The 25,129-nt window shown below is 37.1% G+C and overlaps 1 protein-coding gene across 4 annotated transcripts in view; it reads left to right on the forward strand.

Annotated features, from left to right (window-relative positions):
- Positions 1–25,129, forward strand: part of MYH10 (myosin heavy chain 10) — a 152,020-nt gene that overhangs the window by 73,729 nt on the left and 53,162 nt on the right. For all 4 annotated transcript variants that reach the window (XM_081270974.1, XM_081270971.1, XM_081270972.1 and 1 more), the window contains 7 exons: positions 9,824–9,887; positions 12,414–12,512; positions 14,846–14,989; positions 15,240–15,335; positions 17,037–17,155; positions 17,819–17,971; positions 21,837–22,010. In XM_081270974.1, the coding sequence (XP_081127100.1) occupies positions 9,824–9,887; positions 12,414–12,512; positions 14,846–14,989; positions 15,240–15,335; positions 17,037–17,155; positions 17,819–17,971; positions 21,837–22,010 (849 nt within the window). The remainder of the gene's footprint in view (positions 1–9,823; positions 9,888–12,413; positions 12,513–14,845; positions 14,990–15,239; positions 15,336–17,036; positions 17,156–17,818; positions 17,972–21,836; positions 22,011–25,129) is intronic.

Consider the following 25,129-nt stretch of genomic DNA (forward strand, 5'->3'; position numbering starts at 1 on the left):
TCAAGAATCAAATAGACCACAACACAATAATCATGGGTGACTTCAACACACCGCTCTCACCATTGGACAGATCCTCCAAACAAAAGTTGAATAAAGAAACTATAGAACTCAATATCACAATCAATAACCTAGACTTAACTGACATATGTAGAATATATCAACCATCATCAAATGGATATACTTTTTTCTCAGCAGCACATGGATCCTTCTCAAAAATAGACCATATATTATGCCATAGGGCAACCCTCAGTAAATATAAAGGGGTGGAGATAATACCTTGCATTTTATCTGATCATAATGGAATGAAACTGGAAATCAATGATAAAAGAAGGAAGGAAAAATCGTACATCACATGGAAAATGAACAATATGTTACTGAATGATCAATGGGTTACAGAAGACATAAAGGAGGAAATCAAAAAATTCTTAGAGATAAATGAAAATACAGACACAACATATCGGAATCTATGGGACACAATGAAAGCAGTTTTAAGAGGAAAATTCATCGCCTGGTGGTCATTCCTCAAAAAAAGAAAAAAACAACAAATAAATGAGCTCACACTTCATCTCAAAGCCCTAGAAAAGGAAGAGCAAAACAACAGCAAATGTAGCAGAAGGCAAGAAATAATTAAAATCAGAGCGGAAATCAATGAAATTGAAACAAAAGAAACTATTGAAAAAATTAACAAAACTAAAAGTTGGTTCTTTGAAAAAATAAATAAGATCGACAGACCTTTAGCCATGCTAACGAAGAGAAGAAGAGAGAGAACTCAAATTACTAACATACGGGATGAAAAAGGCAATATCACAACAGATGCTACAGAAATACAGAAGACAATTAGAAATTATTTTGAAAACCTATATTCCAATAAAATAGAAGATAGTGAAGACATCGATAAATTTCTTAAGTCATATGATTTGCCCAGACTGAGTCAGGAGGATACACACAATTTGAACAGACCAATATCAATGGATGAAATTGAAGAAGCCATCAAAAGACTACCAACCAAGAAAAGCCCAGGACCGGATGGGTATACAGCGGAGTTTTACAAAACCTTTAAAGAAGAATTAATACCAATACTTTTCAAGTTATTTCAGGAAATAGAAAAAGAGGGAGCTCTTCCAAATTCATTCTATGAGGCCAATATCACCCTGATTCCGAAACCAGACAGACACCTCAAAGAAAGAAAACTACAGACCAATATCTCTAATGAACCTAGATGCAAAAATCCTCAATAAAATTCTGGCGAATCGAATACAAAAACACATCAAAAAAACTGTGCACCATGACCAAGTAGGATTCATCCCTGGGATGCAAGGATGGTTCAACATACGGAAATCAATAAATGTTATTCACCACATCAATAGACTTAAAGATAAGAACCATATGATCATCTCGATAGACGCAGAGAAAGCATTCGACAAAGTATATGGTTCTTAATTGGTCCGGGGTGCGGGGGAGCTTCTCAGGGGATGTCTGGAGACATTTTTGTTCAGTTGTGGGGAAGGGCAGTGGTGTGCTCTAGCATCTGGTGTGTAGAGGAAAGGGATGCTGCTAAACATTCTACGATGCACCAGACAGTCCCCACAACAGAGAATTACCCAGCCCTGAGTGTCACTTATGCCAAGGTTTCAAAACTGTGCTCTCAATTGTTCCTTCAAGTTACAGCCCAGACTAAGGTGATAACTTTTTGCAATTATTTACAAAGTAATAACATGAGTTTGACTAATACTTGTTATTTATGCTTCCTATTCCAAAGGTTGATATAAATAATTCTGTTAGAAACCTATTTTACATTCTGCTATTAGGAAGAGTCTTGAGATTGTTTTGTAATCACCTGTAGCAGGAAAAGAGCAAGAATTAGCCATGTGATCTAAGTTCTCAGCCTTTTTCAGCCATGTACCACCTTCCAAAGTGCTTGCACTACTATATGATTACCTTTAAGAATGCTATAAGTAAAGGCTGATTTTTGTTTCTATAGGAAAAAGATATTTTTTATTAAGGCAATGTTCTCAGACATAGCTATTCATTCAAACAACAAACAGGGTTTGCAGTTGTGGCTCAGTGGTAGAATATTTGCCTTGCATGTGTGAGGTACTGGGTTCGATCCTCAGCACCACATATAAATAAATAAAGGTATTGTGTCCATCTACAACTAAAAAAAATTTTTTTTAAATTCTTACAACGTCAACTTTTATTGATATGTATAGTTTTTTTTTTAAATGGTTTAGTAGTTGGTTTCTGTTATTATCGTAAAGTTTTAACTATACAGCACTCAAACAAGTAGTTGATTTTAGTAGTTTCATTAAAAAAATAGTAATAATTCCACTGATTGAATAATGTTCAGTTAAAATATCCCTTTAGAGTTCTCTATGGGTGTTGCTAATGCTTTGGTTCTCAGCAGATTTGGCAGTAACCAATGTTGACTCATTTTTTTAAGTTAAATTGTGTATAATTTTGACTTTTGATTTATTGGGCAGTTCAATTAATTATTAATTATCTTGTCTTTACCAGGCAACTGGGCTGCTTACTTGATATCTCCACTTGGATGTCTAGTAGATTTCACAAATTTAACATACCCTAAATGGAAATTTTTCCTTTTTTTTTCAAAATTTGTCCTTTATGTCTTAGGTCAATAAATGATACCATCAGATCACCCAGTTGCTTCAACTTAAAACACAGCACAGGCCTAGGAAGATAAAATACCTAGGGATCATCTTTGATTCAGCCTTTTTCTCATGGCCCATCTCCTGGCTGGCAGTGAATCCAGTTGGTTTCTAGAATGTGTTTCAAATCTGTCTACATTTCTCCTTCTCCTAACTACCTTGTCTGAAATCCTATTCCAATTTCCTAAATTATTCCCATCACAGTGTTTTGTATATGTCCCTAGCTGCACTGATGACTGTTGATAGCCCATTACTTGGCTTATGTATTATCTCTGCCATGAGGATGTGAGATCTCTGACAGTAAGGACTTTGCCTTGTCCTCCTCAGTGTCCCTAGTTCCCAGCACCATGCCTCAAACATGCAAGGACATAGTAGGTATATTTATGGGATTCATTTAGTTAAAATCTGATTGCCTACTAAGTGCCAGATATTCTTCTAGGCCTGCGGAATGTATCAGTGGGCAAACTAAAGTCCCTGGCCTCTTAGGGCTCACCTTCTTTTTGGCTTTAATGTTATTTTATTTTCATAGTCCTGGGGATCAAACCCAGGGCATGCTAGGCAAGTGCTCTACCACTGAGCTCCATCTCCAGTCCTGATTTTAACTTTAATATGTTTTTGATGACATGCCATGATGCAAGGTTGTGCTCACCTCTGAGAGCGTCCGTACCCCAGTTTTAGGAGCATGGGTAGGAGTCATGTGGAAACCAGTGGCTTCATGGACAGGCTGGCCCTTGAATTGGAATTGATGTCATACAGACAGAGTAATGTGATGTTGAAAAATGAATTGTGTGTACAATGAGATTTCATGCAGTCATTATTTACAAGCCACATGCTTGCAGTGAAAATATTTGAAACTATAAACTCCATAAGCTTTAGAAGCCATTTGGTTCCATTTCTTTGATCTGATATAGACAACTAATTTCCTGAAGAATATCTTTTCTTTCAAAGATGCTAGCATATGGTTTGTGTTAAAGGGGGATTCTTTAGGAGAGCATTACCCGTATGAAAATAATCGTTCACAGTTAGTCCTGTTCTCTGTTTATGAGAAGTAAAATGCATTCCAGATGGAGGAGATTTATGTAAAATGAATGTCTCATAATGAAACTTTAAAAACAGGGACTTCAATTTCAAAATGATTGTTTGGATCAGCAGATACATCTCTCCTCAAAGTCTTAATCAGAATCACTTTCTCTGTTTGTACAAATCCTTTTTGTTTATTTTTGCAAACCCACCTATGCCAGTTTCACAATTTCCAACTATTATGTGCCTTTTGATAGATAATTAGGCCCTGATAGTTGTAGTTTGGTAAAGTCTGTAGGTATATCTCCTCCCTCCAGTTTGACTCCCAGGTTATAATGAAAGCAAGTGGGAATTCTCACCCTCACATGTACTTATTAGTAAGTAGACACTAAAAATAAGTGTAAAATTTGTGTAAGGTAAATGCAGCTCAGTTCTAAGTACTCTGCTCAAAGTTTTTTATCCCTCAAAGATCTACCAAAGCACGTGTGATAATATCAGAAAGATTATGGTCTGCACCATAATCTGCAACCAGATCAGAGGCTGCATATAGCTTGGGAGAGCCCAGCCTTCAGCAGCACAGCCTCCTGGGCCTGCCTGAGTCTAAACACCTTGTTTTGCCAGAGTGGGGAGGCTCTGGATATTTCTAACCAGCCAGTCAGTGTCTCTTAATGCCACTCATGTTGCCTCAGTAATTTCTAATATCCATTATACTAAGTAACAATTCACATTAAAACTCATTTTACAAATAACAAAGCTTCTGGTGTGGTTCGGAGATTAAGATAGCTGAAGCATTTGAAGTAGCCATCTGGCCGGTGGATTAAATGCTAGCTAATTACCCCTGGAACGGGTTTTCCGTTTAGGGCAAATGGCTGGCTCCAGAATGGAGATGAAAACAAATAATTCCCTCTCTATGCTAAAACATCTTAAAGTAAATTATCAGCTCATATGACAGTTTCAATAACAAATTAGGAAGGGAAAAAACATTTTCAGAATGTGAAAGTAACCTGCATTGCCTCTGTATTAAATCACCAACTAACCGATAATCTAGGTTTAGTTTTTATGGATATGTTGTAATCACCCCAGAAAACGATAGCAATTCAGAACAAATGAAACTGAATAATCTTATTTTCTTTATAATACCAAAGTATTAAATATACAGGTCGTTCTTTTGCACCTTTTAAATGAAGTGTTAACAATTTGCATTTTAGGACTGGAGGCACAGCCCCTGGGTAAAGAGCCTGCCAGAGTGCAGGAGACCCTGGGTCCCATAGTACATAAATAAATCTGTTTTCTATAGAGGGAGAGAGAATTCTGCTTGTCTTGCTATTTAGAACACTTAGAGTAAGTGTATGGTCTCAGTTCTTATATTGCAACACAGTCAAACTGAAAGTAGAATTAATATTTAATGTTGTATTTTTACCCCCCCCCCCTTTTTTTTGTCTTTATTAGTGAAATTCTGGTTGAATATTCTGAGTACCATAATCTAACCTTTATGAAAATCAAATGTGGAGTGGGTATTTTCAGCAAAAATTAATTAATTCTTAAAGAGCATTTATTTATTTTAAGAGAGAGAATTTTTTAATATTTATTTTTTCATTTTCCAGTGGACACAACATCTTTATTTTTTTAATGTGGTGCTGAGGATCAAACCCAGCGCCCCACGCATGCCAGGCAAGCTCATTACCGCTTGAGCCACATCCCCAGCCCGAGCCTTTATTATTAATATGAGAAGGTTTTTTATTTTATTTTTTTTAGTTGTAGGTGGACACAAGGCCTTTATTTTTATTTATTTATTTTTATGTGGTGCTGAGGTTCGAATCCAGTGCCTCACTCGTGCCAGGCAAGCACTCTACCACTGAGCCACATCCCCAGCCCCGAGAAGAAGTTTTTTAACTTACAGATTTTATTCCTCCTCCAAACTCCCCACTAAGGAAAATGAAGAGTTCTATTTGCTCATCTACACAAGTCCTCGACTGTCTCACACTGAAGTGATGTCACATTCTGTGGCCTGCTTCTCACCTAATTTGCTACCATGTCCCACATTAAAGGGACTATTTAAACCCTAGGTTATTTGAGGATTGTCAGTAAAGTCTTTCTCTTTGGTGCTGAAATTTCACTTTATCATATGTCAAAGCCTTTGGCTCTTTTATCTTATAAAATATCTGAGCATAAATGTTGCTTAGCATAGAGGTGATCATTTTTCCACTTTATAAGGTTTTTGTTTTGTTAAAGTGTTTTCGAAACAGAATCAGCTCTAGAGGTTTGGCTTATAACTGAGGCCATTGTTACTGTATATACTATTTTCAGAGATACTTGCTTCTTTGGGGCTATAGAGAAGAAGCAGAGTGGGAACATTCTCCTTCCTCCTATATCCTAAACTCTGCCTGGCTCTTTTCACTTACTGTAAGGGATAGAGCAACCACAGTTTTGAAAAGGACATTTGGCTAGGGAGCTGGTGAGAAAGTAAGAGACTTCATTTATTTTTCCAAGTAGGTGACCACATGTCTAAATTATTCTGGAACATTTCTTCATAGGTTACCTATTCAGATGGCCCAAACCCTAATTTTCTGCCATTTCTCCTTTGACTCTAACATTCTTTCCTAATTTATAATTTTCCATGAACTCTAAGGGGAAATTAAATTCACTAAATATAAAATGAATAGCATTTCAGTTTAGTTTTAAAGTTGTTAAGAGTTCAAAGTAACCTGTGTAATAAACTTTGTCTTATGGCCCAAATAATTTTTCTTTTTTTTTATTTTTTAATGTATTTCGAACTTCCGTTTTATCTAAGATGGTAAAGCAAAAGTAAAGACTTGAAAGTTTAAAAAGCTATTCTGAGATATATTCAGTATGAAAGTCAGACAGGTTGGAGAAAGCTGTGTGTTTTACTGGATATAACGAATTTTGTAAGAATTAGATGACACTGTATGATTTTGATTAACCTTTCTGCAGTGTTAAAATGAGAAGTTTGAGAAAGTATTTGCTTGGGCAGTTCTGTTTGCAATGTATCTTTTGCAGCATGAGAATAATAACATTGTCTTTTGACTACTGTCTCTTAAAATAGCAGTTCTTAATTAACTCAATGAGGTATTGTATAGCTGATACAGCTGTTTAAAATTTATAAAGAATTTTAACCCTCACAACATCATGACCCAATTTTAGTTTTTGTGTTTCTTTCTTGAACAGTTCTAACTGTTCTTATGGACTAATAGTTTGTTAACTTTGTTCTTTCTTAGGGGTCTTTTAAGGAACAAAGACAAAATATACTTGTTTTTAAAATAAGACAAAATTCATTCTCTTATAATTACCATATAAATCCATTAGACCATTTTATAAAGCAAATATCTGGTATGGAGTATTATTATTTTTTCTGTATCATGAAACATTTTGTTGTTTCATTATCTAAGGAATTTGTTCATCTTTATCATTACCAACTGTACTAAAATAAAATTGATTAGAATAATAAGAATAATGGAATTGCCCAGAAGGATGTTACTATACCTATTACATCAGCCTTTAGCTTTTTTTTTTAATATTTATTTTTTAGGCGTAGATGGACATAACACAATACCTTTATTTTAATGTGGTGCTGGAGATCGAACCTGGGTCGCATGCTTGGCAAGCACTCTACCGCTGAGCCACAATCCCAGCCCCATAAGCCTTTAGTTTTATGTCCAGCTTCTTTCACATGGCATAATGTTTTTTAGTCTAGCCATATTGTTGGGTTCAATCACTGGTTTGTTTTTTTTATTGCTGAATAATATTCCATTGTATGAATAGGCCATAATTTTTTATTTTTACACAGGTTGATGGGCATTTGGTTATTTCTAATTGGGGACTATTAGAAAATAAAGTGGCTATGAATATTTATGTGCAAGTCTGGGTGCACACATGCTTTATCTCTCTGGGGTAATTAAGGAGTAGGATTGCTCAGTCATATAGTAACCAAGTTTGACTTTATAAGAAACTGGGCAAATTTCTTCTGCAGGAACAGTTTTACATCCTCACCAGGGTTGTATGAGAGTTCTCTGGTTGTACTGTATCCTTGCTGGTCTTTCTTTAAAAGTATAGCCATCCTGGTTGATACGTAGTGGTATTTCATTGTGGCCATTTGAATTTGGATTTCTCTCATTACTCATAAAATTGAGAATCTTCTCTTAAATTTATTGACTTTTTTTTTTTTTTGGTAGTAGGGATTGAACTTAGGGATGCTTAACCACTGAGCCACATCCCCAGTCTGTTTTTATTTTTTTTATTTTGAGACAGGGTCTTGCTAAGTTTTTTATGGACTTACTGAGTTGCTGAAGCTGGATTTCTAACTTGCAGTCCTCCTGCTTCAGCCTCCCAGGCCACTAGGATTACAGGCATGCACCACCCTGCCCAGCCCCATTATATTCTTTGATGATGTATATGTTTAAATCTTTCATCTAATTTTTTTATTAGTTTGTCTTCCTGTTGAGTTGTGAGAGGTCTTTTTAATATTATGGGAACAAGTCCTTCAAATATTCTCTTCCAGTCTGAGGCTTCTCTTCATTTTCTTTACAGGGTCCTTTGAAGAATAGAAATGTTAAGTTTGAATAAATCCACCTTATCATTTTTAAAAATTTGATGGTTTACTCTTTTTACTTTATAAGAAATCCTTGTTTAAAACTTCAGTCATAAAGATTTTCTGTTGTTTTCTTTAGGAAGTGTTATAGTTTTAACTCATGTTTGGATCTATGATATATTTTGAGTTAATATTTTTATATATAATGTGAGGTAAGGGTCTATGCTCTTTTTGTTTATTTTGCTTCATTTTGCCCATTTTTCATGCACCATTTATTGAAAATCCTTCACCTATTAAATAACCTTGGCATCCTTATTGAAAATGAATTGACCTTATGTGGATGGTCTGCTTTTGAACTCTGTTCTCTTCTTGTTGTTTATTTTTATTTTTTGGTACTGGAGATTGAACCCAAGGATACTTTAATACTAAGCTTCACTAAGTTGTAGTGGGTCTCGCTAAGTTGGGGAAACTGACCTTCAGCTTGCAATTCTCCTGCCTCAGCCTCCCAAATCACTAGGATTACAGGCGTGTGCCACCATGCCTGACTCTGTTCTGTTCTGTTAATCTGTATCTCTGTCCTTATACCAATATCACACCATCCTAATAAATTTATAGCTTTTTTAAATCAAGTAGTAGAAGTCCTTCAACTCTGCTTCTCTTTCTCAAAATTGTAATTACTCTAATAAGTCATCTTCATTTTCCCTCAAAATTTAGAATGAGCCTGTTAATTTCCTCAAAAGGAGCCCTCCAAACCCTCAACTGTTCACGTGGTCATATGGTTACTAGGATCAGCCCTTCTTAACAGTCTCAGAATAAGCCGTCTTGATCATGTTTCTTCATTTTATAAAATGTTTAATTTGGGCTTTAAAGTTATATTTGTGAGTTAGATATATTTGCTTTCTTTTGCTTTTTTTTTTTTTTTTTGTGCTATCTCTAACAATTTGGGCTTTTCTTTTGCTTTTTGGGGAGTACTGTCTTTTACCAATTAGGGTACTCAGTGTTATAAAAACTTTATAAAATGAACTATGAAATAATTACTTTCTTTTTCCCTGAGACAGCTATATAGTAAGGGAGTCAAATGTTCCTTTAAAAAAATGTCAAAACTCTTTCACAAAACCAATCGAGCATTTTTAAAGAAATAATTGGTTTTGTCATTATTATTATGGCCTATTTCAATTTTCTCATATTTTTTCTTGAATGAATTTCTATTTTCCTAAGAAATCATCTATATTAATCAGATTTTTGACGAGACTGGAATAGTATTCTTTTAAAGCTATTAAAATCTTCTATCTCAGATTACTTAGTAGAAAAGCTTTTAAAATCTCTAAATGACTAGTGTTCATTACTCTCTTTGTGTTAACATTTCTAGTTTTATTTTGTTATAGCCTAGGAAGGTGGTCTTTATCTTATTGTTGATTTTTTGATACTTATTGCAGCTTTTTTAAAAAATTTGAAACAGTATATAAGATCTATTTTGGTAGCCAATTTATGGGTGGGTCCAGGGAAGGACACATTTTCTTATTATTTCAATAATCTCAGATCATTAGTGTTCTTATTTATTTTCAATTTTCGTTTTTACATTTATTTTCAGGGAAAGTTTATTCGGATCAACTTTGATGTAACTGGCTATATTGTTGGGGCCAACATTGAAACATGTATCCTTTTTCATAATTGCTTTGTCCAAAATAAGGACCCAGTCTTTCCACAGCCCCTCAGCAACCCTGGGTGACGTCATCCCACTATGCAGGTGAGAAGACTCACCCCGGAGACAGTAGGACATGGGCAAAGGCTTTCAGCTACTGCATGTGAACTTGAGTGGTGTGGATATTGTTGTTGATGATTGTTAAAGCCATGTCCCAACCTGTGGGCCCGGGAGGCGGAGAGCCCCATGGCCTGTGTGGTGAGGCATTTAGGTGAGTGTTACTGCAGCTACACAGCAGCTATTGTCATGGTCACTGTGTTTTACCATCTGCCTCTAATCTTAGTAGGATAAACATGTGCGCAGCAAAACAAGCCTTGTAAGATTATGGAGTTAGAGTGATTTAGCTAGAGGAAAAGATAAAATGCACAGTGGCACATACCTGTAATCCCAGCAGCTCAGGAAGCTGAGATAGGAGGATTGCAAGTTCAAAGCCAGCCTCAGCAAGGGCAAGGCGCTGAGCAACTCAGTGAGACCCTGTCTCTAAATAAAATACAAAATAAGGCTAGGGATGTGGCTCAGTAGTCAAGTGCTCCTGTGTTCAATCCCTGGTACCCCAAAAATAAAATAAAATATCAAATATATAGAATACTCCTAAGAAATGTCACATGCTTGGAATGGTCTTAAGAAATAATAGGAATATATAAAACAAATGAGATAGAGATGTTATAACAGAAAGGAATCTGAATAATAGTGTGCAAATTAGAAGGGATACAGATGACAGTTGCCTGATGATTATTAGAATAATTTCCAGTAATAGAAATATATTGTTTCTACCCCTCAGGTGAGGCCCAAGGTCAGAGGATCGCAGGATGAAGGCCAGCTCAGCAATTTAACAAGGCCTGCTCAGCACCTTAGCAAAACAGTAATCTCAAAATATAAGCCAGGCATAGTGGCACACACTTGTTATCCCAGTGGCTCGGGAGGCTAAGGCAGAAGGATCTCAAGTTCAAAGCCAGCTTCAGCAAGTTAGCAAGGCCCTGTCTCAAAATACAAAATTTTAATTTAAAAAAGAAAAAAAAAAAAAAAAAAGGAGGACTTGGTGTAGTTAAACACCCCTGGGTTCAATTCCTGATTCCAAAAAAATAAAAATGTAAAATATAAAAAGATTGGAGATATAGCTCCATGGTAAAATGCCCTTGTGTTTAATCCCTCAGTATTTCAAAAAATATTTTTTAAAAAGAATGGTATCTTATTTGTACTTTCAAAGCCAGAAACATACGTGTATACACACACACTTCATACTAGTCTAACACAATTTATTTTTCACTAAATGTGGAGGATGTTTGGGATAGTCTGACTAAAAAATTCAGGCTATTTGGCACATGCCGAATTAATTCATTTGGTGGACACAGGGAAGGTTTACTTTAGAAGAGACAGTTGTCTTGCAAAGCAGTGAAATAGAGTCGGCAAGAGCCCAGAGTGACTGTTACCCACAAATGGTTTTGGAGCGTCCGCACACAGTGGACAGAGCCAGCCTTGGATTGAGCCCTAAATCCACAGGCAGGTGGGTGATAGTCTGAAATGCAGGAGTTTGGTCCAGCTGCTTGCCTCCAGGAAGGCCAGCCAGGAGGCGGTAGGTGGCAGCAGGCTGTAGGCACTCCTACCTCAGTGGTTTCAACTCAGCCAAGGGAAGGCCAGTGGAGAATCCAGTGAGAGTCATCATTCAATCATAGCCACATCTCAAGGCACTTGGAAAAGTTACTGGAGGGGCTGGATTAGAGAGGGTAGCATCTAAGAGATACGAGGTTCTCAATAAGGGAGCTCTCATAGTAGCAGAGTCAAGCACATCACCAAGTTTTGGTTCCTAGCTCTATAACACATTAGCTATGTTATTTTGACCAATTTCTTTGTACCTTGCTTTCTTCATTTGTAAAACTGTGATATTAATTCTAGTATGATAGAGCTTTTCCTGCCCTAAACAATTGTAATTCACTTTTTTGGGTACAGTTGGGGGGGTGCTTGAGATTGAACTTGACCATTGAGCCACATCCCCAGGCCTATTTATATTTTATTTAGAGACAGGGTCTCACTGAGTTGCTTAGCACCTCACCCTTGCTGAGGCTGGCTTTGAAATCCAGATCCTCCTGCCTCAGCCTCCCAAGCTGCTGGGATTACAGGGATCATAGGCATGTGCCACCACGCCTGGCTTGTAATTCACTTTTAATAGCTTCCGACCATCCCTTGTACAGTGTTGTGTTCTTTAAATGTATCAAAGTTAGCAGGAGGAGGGTAGGGTGGGGCAAGAGAAGCACCCCACAACCTTCCCATCTTTTTTAAGTTCCCTCCTAACCTGGTAATTCTAGATTCATGAGAAACACAAATTGTATGTATTGTCTTTATTCAGATACAAAATATAATCCTGTAGAATGGTTTATTACAGTATAGTTGATATATATCCAAGAAAAAACATTTTGTAAATTAACACGGAAAACACGGAAAGAGGACCTCCTTTTAATAATCCTTAACCATCTCTGCTCAGACCTTCTGGAAAAGTCTCGTGCTGTTCGTCAAGCAAAAGATGAGCGTACTTTTCATATCTTTTACCAGTTGTTATCTGGAGCTGGTGAACACCTGAAGTGTAAGTGACAAGGGTCCTTCCTACCTATATTTAGTAAAATATCATTTCTAATGTTGAATTTTTTTTTGAGAAAGGAAAATCTCAGGAAATAGTGGTTTTATACACGTGTCAAATCTCTAGCTGGTTAAATCATGAGAATGAAAATGAAATTGAACTTCCACATCATGGAGTAAGTACTGTAAGTGGTGGGTTGTTCTACATTGTACTTTTATTTCTTTTTAAGATTTTTAAATCAGAAGAAAATGATGAATGTTTATGAGATTCTGTTTCAACATTTAGATGTCATGTTCAACATTAGTAGATGTCATGCTAAGTAAAATAAGCCAATCCCCTAAAAACAAAAGCCAAATGTTCTCTCTGATATGTAGATGCTAACTCACATCAAGAGGGGAGGGGATTGGAGTTCACTGGATTAGACAAAAGGGAATGAAGGGAAGGGAGGGGGATGGGAATAAGAAAGATAGTAGAAAGAATCAGACATAACTTTCCTATGTTCTTATGTGAATACACAACCAGTGTAACTCTACAAAAATGGGAAGTTATACTCTATGTATGTATGGTGTGTCAAAATACATTCTACCGTTAAATAAAGAATAAATTAAAAATTTAAAAAAACACTTATAAGTAGAAAGGTAAGCAAAAATATATTTACTTAATAAAGTGAAGTAGAATAAACATTTTTATTCTTTGATTTATACTTAAATATAGATTATGCTTGCACTAATACTAGAAAGACCCAATGGTGGGTATTTATTTTCTTATTGTCATAAATCACAAGGACTAGAAGCTTAGGATTGGATATGGTTAAAAGATTTCTGGTCAGGGTGAGAATTTTGCTGAGTCAGAAATATTTGAGGCAGGGAGAAGATGTATAATGTTTCAATCTCTTCTGTGTCTCAAATTCAGTGTTGTTTCTCCATGATTATTGTTATCTAGATATTACAGTAGACATATATAAAGTAGAACTTCTCTGGGGACTAGGCTTGGGTCAACCAAAGGCATCTCTAAAAGCATTGAACTCAAAAATTAACTAAAGAAAACCTGCAGAGGAAATACATAAGCAACAAATACACAGAGTGGGTGCCTAGGAGAGACTAAAAATTTATAATTGTGCTGTATGGTAAGAATAAAACCCTCAGGCTTTCCGACTGATAATAACTCTGCACCAGGAATGAATTTTAAAAGATGATCAGAGTGTTGAAAGGAGGTAGAAAAAGAAAGCAGGCAGTACCTAATAGAAATTAAACATGATGTAATGAGAATCAGAGGGAAGGTGTGATCAGCAGAAGCCCTCTGCAGGACAGCAAGATAGCCAATTACAAGGAAGACTGGGGGCACATTGTTAAGGGGATAAGTACCCTCTCTGTTCGGAGCACTCCTGAGAAATGTCCTTGTGCATCCTTGAGCACACTTGTCAAAAGAATAAGTGCTCCCTAACTCAGGGTCCTAGAGTGCCGTAGTTACTAGTTATATCCATTATAATATCTGTCATTAGCTAGGTATGGTGACACATACATGTAATCCAGGAGACTCTGAAGGCTGAAGCAAGAGAATCCCAAGTTTGAAGCCAACCTCAAAAAAAAGAGCAGAGGTGGGAGATAGCTAGGGATGTAGCTTGATAGTAAAGCACCTCTGGATTCAATCCCCAGTGCCAAAATTTTAAAAAAGAATCATTATTTAAACAAACTGGCCTGGTCTGAAGACAAAGTAACCACTAAACAAACTGGCTTGGAAAGACATGGATGTAGCTCACTGGTAGAGCAGATGCTTAGCATGGGAAGGGCCCTGGGTTCCAGTCCCAGTACCACCAAAAAAAAAAAAAAAAAAAAAAAATCATTATTTAAACAAACTGGTCTGGTGAAAGAGTTTTTCAGGGCCTTTATGGGGCTGAGAACTTGAATATCTAGATAGTTTTCATATAGACCCCCATAATGTTTGAGGTAAGCTATAAAGAAAAAGCATGAGTTTTAAAGCTTTCCTTAAAAAGATGGCTAAAAATGTTTAAATCTGAATAACTCAAGAGTAAATAAAGTTTATCTGGAAAGTTTGCATCAATTCCCAGCTATCCAGTATGAAATATAATATTGTAAAAATCACCATCCTGAAAGCTCCTGCCTTTGTTGCTCACAGATTTATGTCTGTTCGTGTGTTTACATGAACATATAAAGAAAAAGTATGTGCTGGTGATGGGTTGGATGGGAAAAAGCATGTGCTGGTGATTGGTTGGATAGTGAACCCCACTTCTCCTCGGAGACAGCAGCAGTCGATTGCAGGGGTGCTTTAGTCTGTTTATGAGTTTTTATCGAATTTTATTCTGTTGTATTTCCTTTCAGCTGATTTACTCCTTGAAGGATTTAATAACTACAGATTTCTCTCCAACGGCTATATCCCTATTCCGGGACAACAAGACAAGGATAACTTTCAGGAGACCATGGAAGCAATGCACATAATGGGCTTTTCTCACGAAGAGATCCTGTGTATGTGTGATTTCTCTAACATTCACAGCCTCACTTTCATAAGCCAAATAAGTTTGGGGTAAATAACCTAAACTAGAAAATGAGTGGGAAACTAATGAGAACTGCCCTTAATTTTATGAACTCCTCAAAGACAAATTTTACTAAAAAATTTCACATACAGTAATTTGTACCACAAAATAAATTAGAATAAGTCTTTGATACATTTTAGTGAAATATTTTCATTAATTTTTTTTTTTTTATCAACATGAAGCAATGCTTAAAGTAGTGTCTTCAGTGCTACAGTTTGGAAATATATCTTTCAAAAAGGAGAGAAATACTGATCAAGCTTCTATGCCAGAAAATACAGGTAAACTAATGAATAGTGATTTTATTTCTATTTCAATGGCTTCTTATGTTTGCTAAGAACATATGAAAAACACGAACATGTGCTTCCTGAGGGACTCTTGAGTAGAGTGGCAACCCTGAGGGAAGACGGGGAATGGTCCCCAGCTTACAGGGGAGAGGCATTGGTAATTGAGGGGAAGGGAACTAAGCTGTAGCAGACCACACAGCTCACCTGGAAGAGAGCTACCTGGAAACCCCCGGTGTTGCCAAACACACAGGTGGTCCTCAGCTTACAGTGGTTCAACCTTATAACGATATGAAAGCAGACCCATACAATCATTCTGTTTTCCACTTGTGATACAGAATTCAGTAAGCCATTTGAGATATTCAGTATGTCGTCCTAAAACAGGATTCATGTTGGATGATTTTGCCCAACTGTAGGCTAATTTAAGTGTCTAAACATGTTAAGGTAGACTAGACTCAGCCATGCAGTCTCAGTTTAAAGTGGGTTTATCAGAACATCATAAATTGAGGAGCATTCTCGTAACTGAATTTTCAAAGCTGGATAGGAATCTACATTTTAATAGGAAATCCTCAAGTTTGTAAATGTTCAAAATGGATTTAAATTTAAAACACATTTTAAAAATGTGTTTCCAAGACTTGGGAGCTTTCATTTGCTTCTGATGGTCTATAGAAAAAAAGAAAAGCCAGGCGTCCGAATATTTTCTTTGATATGAGGATGCTGACTCATAAGGGCGATGGTGGGTGGGGTGGGGAGCATGGGGGGAATGGAGGAACTTCAGATAGGGCAAAGGGAAGGATGGCACAAGGGGGTAGGAATGATGGTGGAATGAGTTAGACATTATTACCCTAAGGACATGTATGAAGACATGAATGGTGTGAAAACGCTTTGTGTATAACCAGTGACTTGAAAAATTGTGCTCTATGTGTGTGATATGAAATGAATTGCATTCTGCTATATGTGTAACAAATTAGAATATATAAATAACTTAATAAAGGAAAAAAGAAAAGTCAGGCATCACTGATATGGCCTGGTCTGCCTGACTACCTGGGAAAGTCATCTCATCCCATAACTGTGCACCGTGGTCCATGAAGGCTGACATAAAGTCACATCATCTGCCCCTTGAAGTAGTCCTTTTTGTAACCATTTCAAGGCTCATTTGCAATTTAATTCTGTGATACTCTTCTAAGTGACCTGCCTCTCTTGCTGTGTCATGGTTACCATTTCCTGACCCTTACGTGTATCTTGCCCATTCAGAGTAGTTGAATTGGCCTATGGGCCTGTGTACCCCTGTGGCTTCCACATGGTGAAATTACTGTTGGCAGAGCAAATGAAAGACATAAAGTGAGACAGATGTGCACCTGCATAGCTTAGCTTTGAAGTCATAAAATGACCCATAGGTAGAAGATCAGGTCACCGAAGGCAAGGAGGGCAGATGCTGTCTCATTATCTCTCACTTTTTAAAAATGGGTGTGTGATTACCGTGGAAGAATGGAAGGTATTTTTCATCAGACCTAAACACATTTAAAACACACTTGAAAATGTGTTTCTGATGGTCTATAGAAAAAAAGAAAAGCCAGGCATCGAATATTTGTCTAACTTTAGAACAGCTTAATAATCACTAGAGTTTGTCAAGTGTTTGTTGAGTGTTGTGATTCCATCCTGAGTACACATGGAGTATTTAGGGGTTTTACCTTTCAGTTGCACAGAAACTCTGCCACCTGCTTGGGATGAATGTGATGGAGTTTACTCGGGCTATACTTACCCCTCGGATCAAGGTCGGCCGAGACTATGTGCAGAAAGCCCAGACCAAAGAACAAGTAAGTTCAACATTAATTGTTATTTCAGATTTGCTGGAGTGATAAGTGGGAGTCATTTGACCTTCTGATTGACATGCACAAACTGAATCAATGAAAACTTCATGAATATTTCTTAGTATTAAATGAGTCCATTTTTTTCAGTAGCTTATATTTGAATTTGAAACATCATCTCTAGTTGTCCTGGGGAGGGGAGGCAAATAATCCAGTAGACAAATCTTAACTTAGGAGCCAAACCAGCAGCAAGACCTCCATTACCTTGTTCCTGTGCTTGTACAATAGCAAGAATAGGGGAATGGCACTTACCATTTAATTGTGGACTATTTTAAGAAATACATTAATAGTTGTGTAAGAAGGTTGGAAGGTGGCAAAGTGCCAGCTAACAGAATTGATGAGATAGATAATATCGCTCAGAGCCCCAGGAGTCTGGGGAAGAATTTATTTTCCCTGGGCATTTTTACCTATTCCCTAAAATGAGTAACCCCCCATTTTCATTTAATTGTATTAATAATGCTTTCTACTGATGTGTAAGATTGGGACATGTTTAAGTAGTAAATGTCATTTCAGGCTTCTTGAGTATTAGATAACAATAAACTTCACATAATAGCGGTAAATGTTTTGTTGAGACTGTTTCCAGGATAATGGGTTGATGTTATTTAATTATAGGCAGATTTTGCAGTAGAAGCATTGGCAAAAGCTACCTATGAGCGACTCTTTCGCTGGCTCGTTCACCGTATCAATAAAGCTCTGGATAGGACCAAACGTCAGGGAGCATCTTTCATTGGAATCCTGGATATTGCTGGATTTGAAATTTTTGAGGTATTCTTTCTTCTCTCCTTCCTTCCTACATTTCTTTTTGTTTCTTCTTTTAGCAAATGTTAAGGCTTATTATGTACCAGGTTCAGTGCCAGGCACCAGGGGCGTAATGACAAATGAACAGGTACAGTCCCTGTCATTCTAGAAGAGAGTCAGACAATAAATGGCAAACAGCTACTCAGTTCCCAGTTGTGTGAAAGGCTAACACAGTGAAAGGTGCTGTGATAGGAAGAACAGGGAGGACCTTTAGGGGAAAATTTGTCAAAGGTTAGAAGCTGCTGGAAAGCCAGTGTGTCTAAACAGAGCTGACCAAAGGGAGAGGGGAGTTGAGGATATGGAATGTATTCTGGCACCAAAGTAGAAGTAGGGCAACATCGAGGAGGCCAGTTTGGTAGACCAGGGGCAGGGTGAGGGTGACCTAGCACAAGAGTCGGAAAGAAGCAGTATGGAGGAATGATGGTCGGTGTCCACGTGTTTGACAGTACACTGCATCAGTGATCTGACTAGGTTTGTCCAGTTACCTTCGACATGGCAAAGGTTTACGGTCACACACCTATTAAGGATTTGCAGAGAGGTTGATAAAATTTGCTCTTTGAAAAATTTGTATCCTTATCTCTGTAAATACATATACAAGCTGAATCATGATAGATGTAGTTTGTCTCTTTTCTTTGATAGATTATATAGAAGGAACAAATATTGACTTTTCTTGCAATTAGTGTATTACTTTAGCCACTATTGGGTACTGAATTGTCTAATTTTAAAATGGACTTCTTTAAAATACTATTAAGTCAGTCTGTCCTCATAAAAACTGAACCGTTACTGGGATAAGCAATTCATCCACTGAACTGGATTGGACACTGCCACTCTAAGAGATTGTTTTAGTATATATTGATTTATTGATTTGTAAATAGCTTGAGAAATCTTAAAAAAATTGCTGGGTACAACTTATATTTAAAAAAAAAAAAAACTTTCTTCTTCTACATAAATACCAGAAGATAAAAATGAAAGAAAAGACCCCCATTTCCCAATTTCACCAAAAACAGATGAAATACCTAAAAATAATTTTAAGAAGAAACAGGTAAGATTTAAATGAAGGCAACTTTACATCGCTGCTATCAAAAAACAAAACAATAAAGAGACATACCCTGTTCTTGATGGGAAATTTTAGCATCATAAAGGTATAGGTCTTCCCAATATTTATCTATAAATCAAACATATTTGTTTAAAACCTATTAGTACTGGGCTGGGGATGTGGCTCAAGCGGTGGCGTGCTCGCCTGGCATGCATGCGACCCGGGTTCGATCCTCAGCACCACATACCAGCAAGGATGTTGTGTCTGCCGAGAACTAAAAAATAAATATTAAAAATTCTCTCTCTCTCTCTCTCTCTCTCTCTCTCTCTCTCTCTCTCTCTCCCCCCCCTCACTCTCTCTTTAAAAAATAAAAATAAAAAATAAAACCTATTAGTAGGATTTTAAGGGAAGGAAGAGAATAGGCAACCTTCTTGTTAATTCCAAAAATAATCAAAAAGAAGAGACAGTGAAAACTGCGAAGAGAGTACTGAAGACAAGGCATAGTAAGAGAAATATGTATTAATATAGGAATATGCAGACAAGAAAAGGTACATACATGCAAAAAATACAAAGCTGTTTAATGAGCATAATTTGTCATCAGACAGGAATGAAAAAAGCCTCAATATCCACCATTGAGTGAGTGGTTCAGTTTTAATTGTGATACAGAGATATGGGCAGAGCAGTGCTGTGCAGCCATATAAAGAATGAAGTGGTTATATACTAATATGGAAAGACTCCAAGATAAATTAAGTTAAAAAGAATCAAGTTTATACACACATATGTGAGGACAGAGAGTATTTCCAGAAGAATCACAAGAAATGGGTGATATCAGCTGACAATAGTGAGAACAAGTAGGGGTTGAAGAGAGTCTGACTTCAGTGCAACTCAATAAAACTTATACATTTTCAATTTTATAATGAATTATCAATTTAGAAACAATTCAAAAATTGGCAAAACAAAAAAGTCGGTTCTTTGAAAAAATAAATAAAATTGATACACCTTTACCCACACTAACAGAGAGAAACTCAAATTACTAAAATTTATGATGAGAAAGGAAATATCACAATGGACACTTCTGAAATAAGAAGATAATCAGAAACTATTTTGAAAATTTATACTCCAAAAAAATAGAAAATCTTGAAGCATTAAGAAATTTCTTGAGACATAAGAACTACCCAAACTGAATCAAGAGGACATATACAATTTAAACAGATCAGTTTCAAGAAATGAAATAGAAGATTCCATCAAAAGTCTACCAATCAAGGAAAGCCCAGAACCAGATGGATTCTCAGCTGAGTTCTACAAGACCTTCAAAGAAAAATTAACATCAATATTTCTCAAATTATTCCATGAAATAGAAAAGGAGAGAACCCTTCCACATTCATTCTATGAGGCTAGAATCACCCTAATACCAAAACCAGACAAAAACACATCAAGGAACAGAAACTTCAGACCAATATCCCTGATGAACATGGATGCAAAAACTCTCAATAAAATTCTTAGCAAATCGCATATAAACACTTATTAAAAAGTTAGTGTACCATGATCAAATGGGGCTCATCCCAGGGATGCAAGGTTCGTTCAACATATGGAAATCAATAAATTTAATTCATCACATCAATAGACTTAAAGACAAAAATCTCATGATCATCTCAATAGATGCAGAAAAAGCATTTGACAAAATACAGTGCCCTTTCATGTTCAAAATATTAGGGATAGTAGGAACATATCTCAACAGTGTAAAAGCTATCTCGGCTAAACCAATTCTTTTGTTCTGGGAATGTATGTAACTCAGTGGTAAAGTGCATGCTTAACATATGCAAGGCCCTGGATTTGGACCCTAGCACCACAAAACTTTTTAAATCAATTATTTTTAGATGTAATCAGTAGTTTAAATAAGGATTACGTTCTGTTGCAGGCTTAATAGAGCAATAGATGTCATAATCAATTATAAGGCAAAGCAAAATCCATTTGTATAAGAATGAATAAGCACAATCAGGCAATCTCTTAAATATTTATGTGGCTTGTACTATGTGCTAGTTAGAAAGCAAGGTAGGCTCTGCCCCTGCCCTCCCAGTATGACCTCATTCTAAAACAGCAAGTACGAACAGTTCTGCAGGCTGTGGAAGATCTGAGTGGCTTTTTCAGGCCATAAGTCTATTCCTAGGAGGTTGATTAAATTCTTTTCAATTGAAAGTCACTTTTTATAATGAAAGAAGTTATTTATGGATACATGCTACTCATGTGAACAGTGTAGAAACAGAAAAAGGGCTGTATACTTAGGGTATGTAGGATGATTACTCAAAGAAAATTATACTTATTAAATTCACCCATCTGTCCATTCATCCACCCTTCAGCACAATAGAAAAATGGGCAGAGTTCACAGAGGAAGAACAGAAGTGACTGTAACAAATGAAAGATGTTCAGATTCACTTAATGAGAGCAGTGCTATGTTACTTTGGATATTGGCAAATGTCAAATATTGAATAAGAGAAGTGCTTGCATAGATTAACCCAGATCTTTACTCTTCCTCAGCGCTCTTTGTATCAGACCAGGCTGAGCTCCCAGCAGCAGCTCTGGGAAGTAAAGACGATTCTTAGATGATTTTTTTTTCTTACATCACTCTGGAGCCCACATCCTCACTGAAGGGTAGAACAAGACAGTACTGATTCATCAGCTAGAACCAGTAATATCATGGATGCCTAATAATTTCTAATGAACTTTTTGGGTAACTAGATAATTATTCCCATCTTCTCTTCTTCCCCATGTTTGGACAATGACTTTCAACATCTGTAGCTGAACTCCTTTGAACAACTGTGTATCAACTACACCAACGAGAAGCTGCAGCAACTGTTCAACCACACCATGTTTGTGCTGGAGCAGGAGGAGTACCAGCGCGAGGGCATCGAGTGGAACTTCATTGACTTCGGGCTGGATCTGCAGCCGTGCATCGACCTGATAGAGAGGCCCGTAAGTGTGCCCTCACTGTTTGGCTTCTAGTTCCTGTTCAAGCAGAGCCTTAAATTTTGTTCTTGGCATAATCCAAGATAGAAATTATCCTCATCAGTGTTAAAGTAGTTTTTCAATCTAAATGTTCATCTGGGCATGTAGCTTACTGGTAGAGGCTTACCTAGCACACACAAGGCCCCCCACAACCCCACACATACTGCTACTAATAAATAATAATAATCTAACCTTTCTAGGAAGGTGATGCTGGGGTAAAATATCCTATTTAAAAGTAGGTGACATCCCAATAAAAGCCTTCCGTTATCTTTCCTTTCAGCTTCGTTCCTATCCTCACATGTATAGTTGTGTTGAATAATGTAGTGTGGTCTTCACGGGTGGCAGAGGTCCTTGGTAGTGGTGCCCCCCCTGTCTCCCATCATCTTAGGTAATTCAGGGACATACACTTAGCTGGGGGTAAGCCATGTCGTGTAAATCCATTTTCTACACAACAAAAGTTTGTCCTTGTAAGTACAGAGATGTTTTTCTTTGGGCGGGTTTTTAAAATTTGAAGTCTTGGGTGGTTTTCAGGGGGAAGAGGGGGCCTTTTGGCAGATGTATTTTTAGTAGCAATCTTAGTGCATCAGAATTTTAGCATCATGTAAAAGCACATAGAACTATACATAGTTCATTTGCTGATTGAACTACTCCATGTGATTGTGAACAAATAGTAATGATCTGGCTATGTATTTCCTGGCAGATAGTTTTTTTTTGTTTTTTTTTTTTAATTTATTTTTTTAAACAGGGTTTGACTAAGTTGCCCAGGCTGGACTCCAACTTGTCATCCTCCTACCTCAGCCTCCTGAGTAGCTGGGATTATAAGAGTACACCACCATACCTGGCTTTCTGGTGTTATATTTTACTCACCATAATATTGGTTTTGCTTATTTTATTCTAGTATCTGTCACAACATAGAGGAAAAAAAAACTAATGTGTAATTAAGGCTGAGATATCCCTCCCAACCCCAGTATTAGGGTTCTAACCTAGAGCCTCTTGCATTAATACCCGTAATTTACATAAAGTTCTAGCACTACTAAAGTAGGCCTATTGCAACAATAATCCCAAGGTCTCCCCTAACAGGGGACCAGCTTCAGCAACTTACTGAGAAAAGCAGTTCTTTTTCTTGTTATCCAGTCTCTGGTTGCTGCCTGGAGTCTGTTTGAAGATGGTTGAGGCCCACTGTCTGGAGATCTTGGATGGCACAGTCCCTGCAGTGGCAAATTAGGAAGAGGAGGAACCTAGAAGACATTCACTCCATTGAAGATGTAGTCCTAGTACATTAGATATGTGGGTTTAAGGAATGCAACAGATAATTTTCATTTGGCACATTACCTACATAAGGAATCATTTTACTTTTTAAGACACTTGAGCTACATGTTTGGAGCAGAAATCTCAAATTACCTGTAGTGGTGAGGATGGCTGGGTAGCTTGTCGCATCTTTTGGAGGTAACACTCACAGCATACTTGCAGTAATTTCCAGTTAGTTTTCACATCCACACCAGCACACAAGCACATTTCATTGCTGCTCTGTTGCCTAAAATCACCAAGAAATTTGTTTGGAAATTTGTATCAATAAGGGAATGAAATATTTTGTGTTAGCCCTGTTGACATTATTATCGATGTTATTTGAGGTGTTTATATCTGTGTGTCCTTGTGGCACTCAAAGGCCTACATTTTAAGACTGCCTTGATGGTGTCCCTGCACTTATGCTTTAGAATGGAGGAGAACCTGGGTTAAATTCCCAGTACCACCGCACCCCACCCCACCCCCACCAAAAAAGAGAGAGAAGGGGAAAGTGGTTGCAGTATTTTCTTGAAGAAGAATACCTTTAAAAGTGTTCTGGAGCCAGGCACCATGGCACATGCCTATAATCCTAGCAGCTCAGGAAGCTGAGACAGGAGGATCACAAGTCGAGACCAGCCTCAGCAACTTACTGAGAAAAGAAATAAAAAGGGCTGGGGACTTAGCTCCGTGGTAAATTGCCCCTGGATTCAATCCCCAATACCCAAAAATAAATTAATGAATTAAGAATAAATAAATAAAAGTGTTCCAGTCACACCTGGCTTGGAGATGGGTGGAAGCCTGTGAGCCTTGGGGTTCAAAAGCTTTTTACAAACCTCTTGACCATTATACAAAAACATAGATTCCTGAACTTATAGTTCTTTAGAAATACCCAATTAAAAAAAGTGATAAGAGATTTTGACATTGAAGAAAAAAAAAATGAGACTCATTAACGGTTCTTTGTAATCATGCTGTCACTGAGTCATTTAGAAAAAAATTAAATCGTATTTGGATTTCATGTCAGAATTCAGGAATGTTTTCACTAAATGGGAATAGAAATGTAAAAATCACTGTAGAAGGACAGATGTTTCGGTTATCTTAATATTATTGTGGCACTTTCTTACTCACATCTGTCAGGTGATGCGGGGAGATTGACCCACCTGCCACTCTGAGCCCTGGCTCCTCTGGATTACCTAATTCTTGTTGCTTCTGATTATCATCTTCTTTTAGCTGATCTGAAACCCCAAAAGTTCTTTCAGGTGAAGGAGCCGTGGGCTAAGGTCTCACTGCAGAAGGATTCTCCCAACTTCTACCTTCTGGCTTTGGAATCCACCTTCACCTTTCTCCACCCACATTATTACATTTAACTCTAACCTTTACTTTGTTTTTAAAATAGTACTTGTATAGATAGCTAGCTGTTCCCCAGTAAAGATAATGGCCGGGCTGGGGATGTGGCTCAAGCGGTAGCGTGCTCGCCTGGCATGCATGCGGCCCGGGTTCGATCCTCAGCACCACATACAAACAAAGATGTTGTGTCCCCCGAAAACTAAAAAAAAAAAAATAAATATTTTTTTTAAAAAATTCTAAAAAAAAAGATAATGGCCTGTGTGTTAAAGAAAACTGATATTTGAGTTTTCTTCTAAAAAGCTGATTTTATGGATATGTCCTAGAACTGGCCCAAGTTCTGTTGTGGATGGCATAGATCACCTTATTTTTTAATTGAGACACAACTCACATAGCATAAGATTGGAGCCTTCTAAGTGCTAATTCTACAATATTTTCATCACCTCTCCCCCAAAAGCCCC

Source organism: Spermophilus citellus (genome assembly GCF_964194105.1).
Source record: "Spermophilus citellus genome assembly, chromosome: 17".
Taxonomy (NCBI): domain Eukaryota; kingdom Metazoa; phylum Chordata; class Mammalia; order Rodentia; family Sciuridae; genus Spermophilus; species Spermophilus citellus.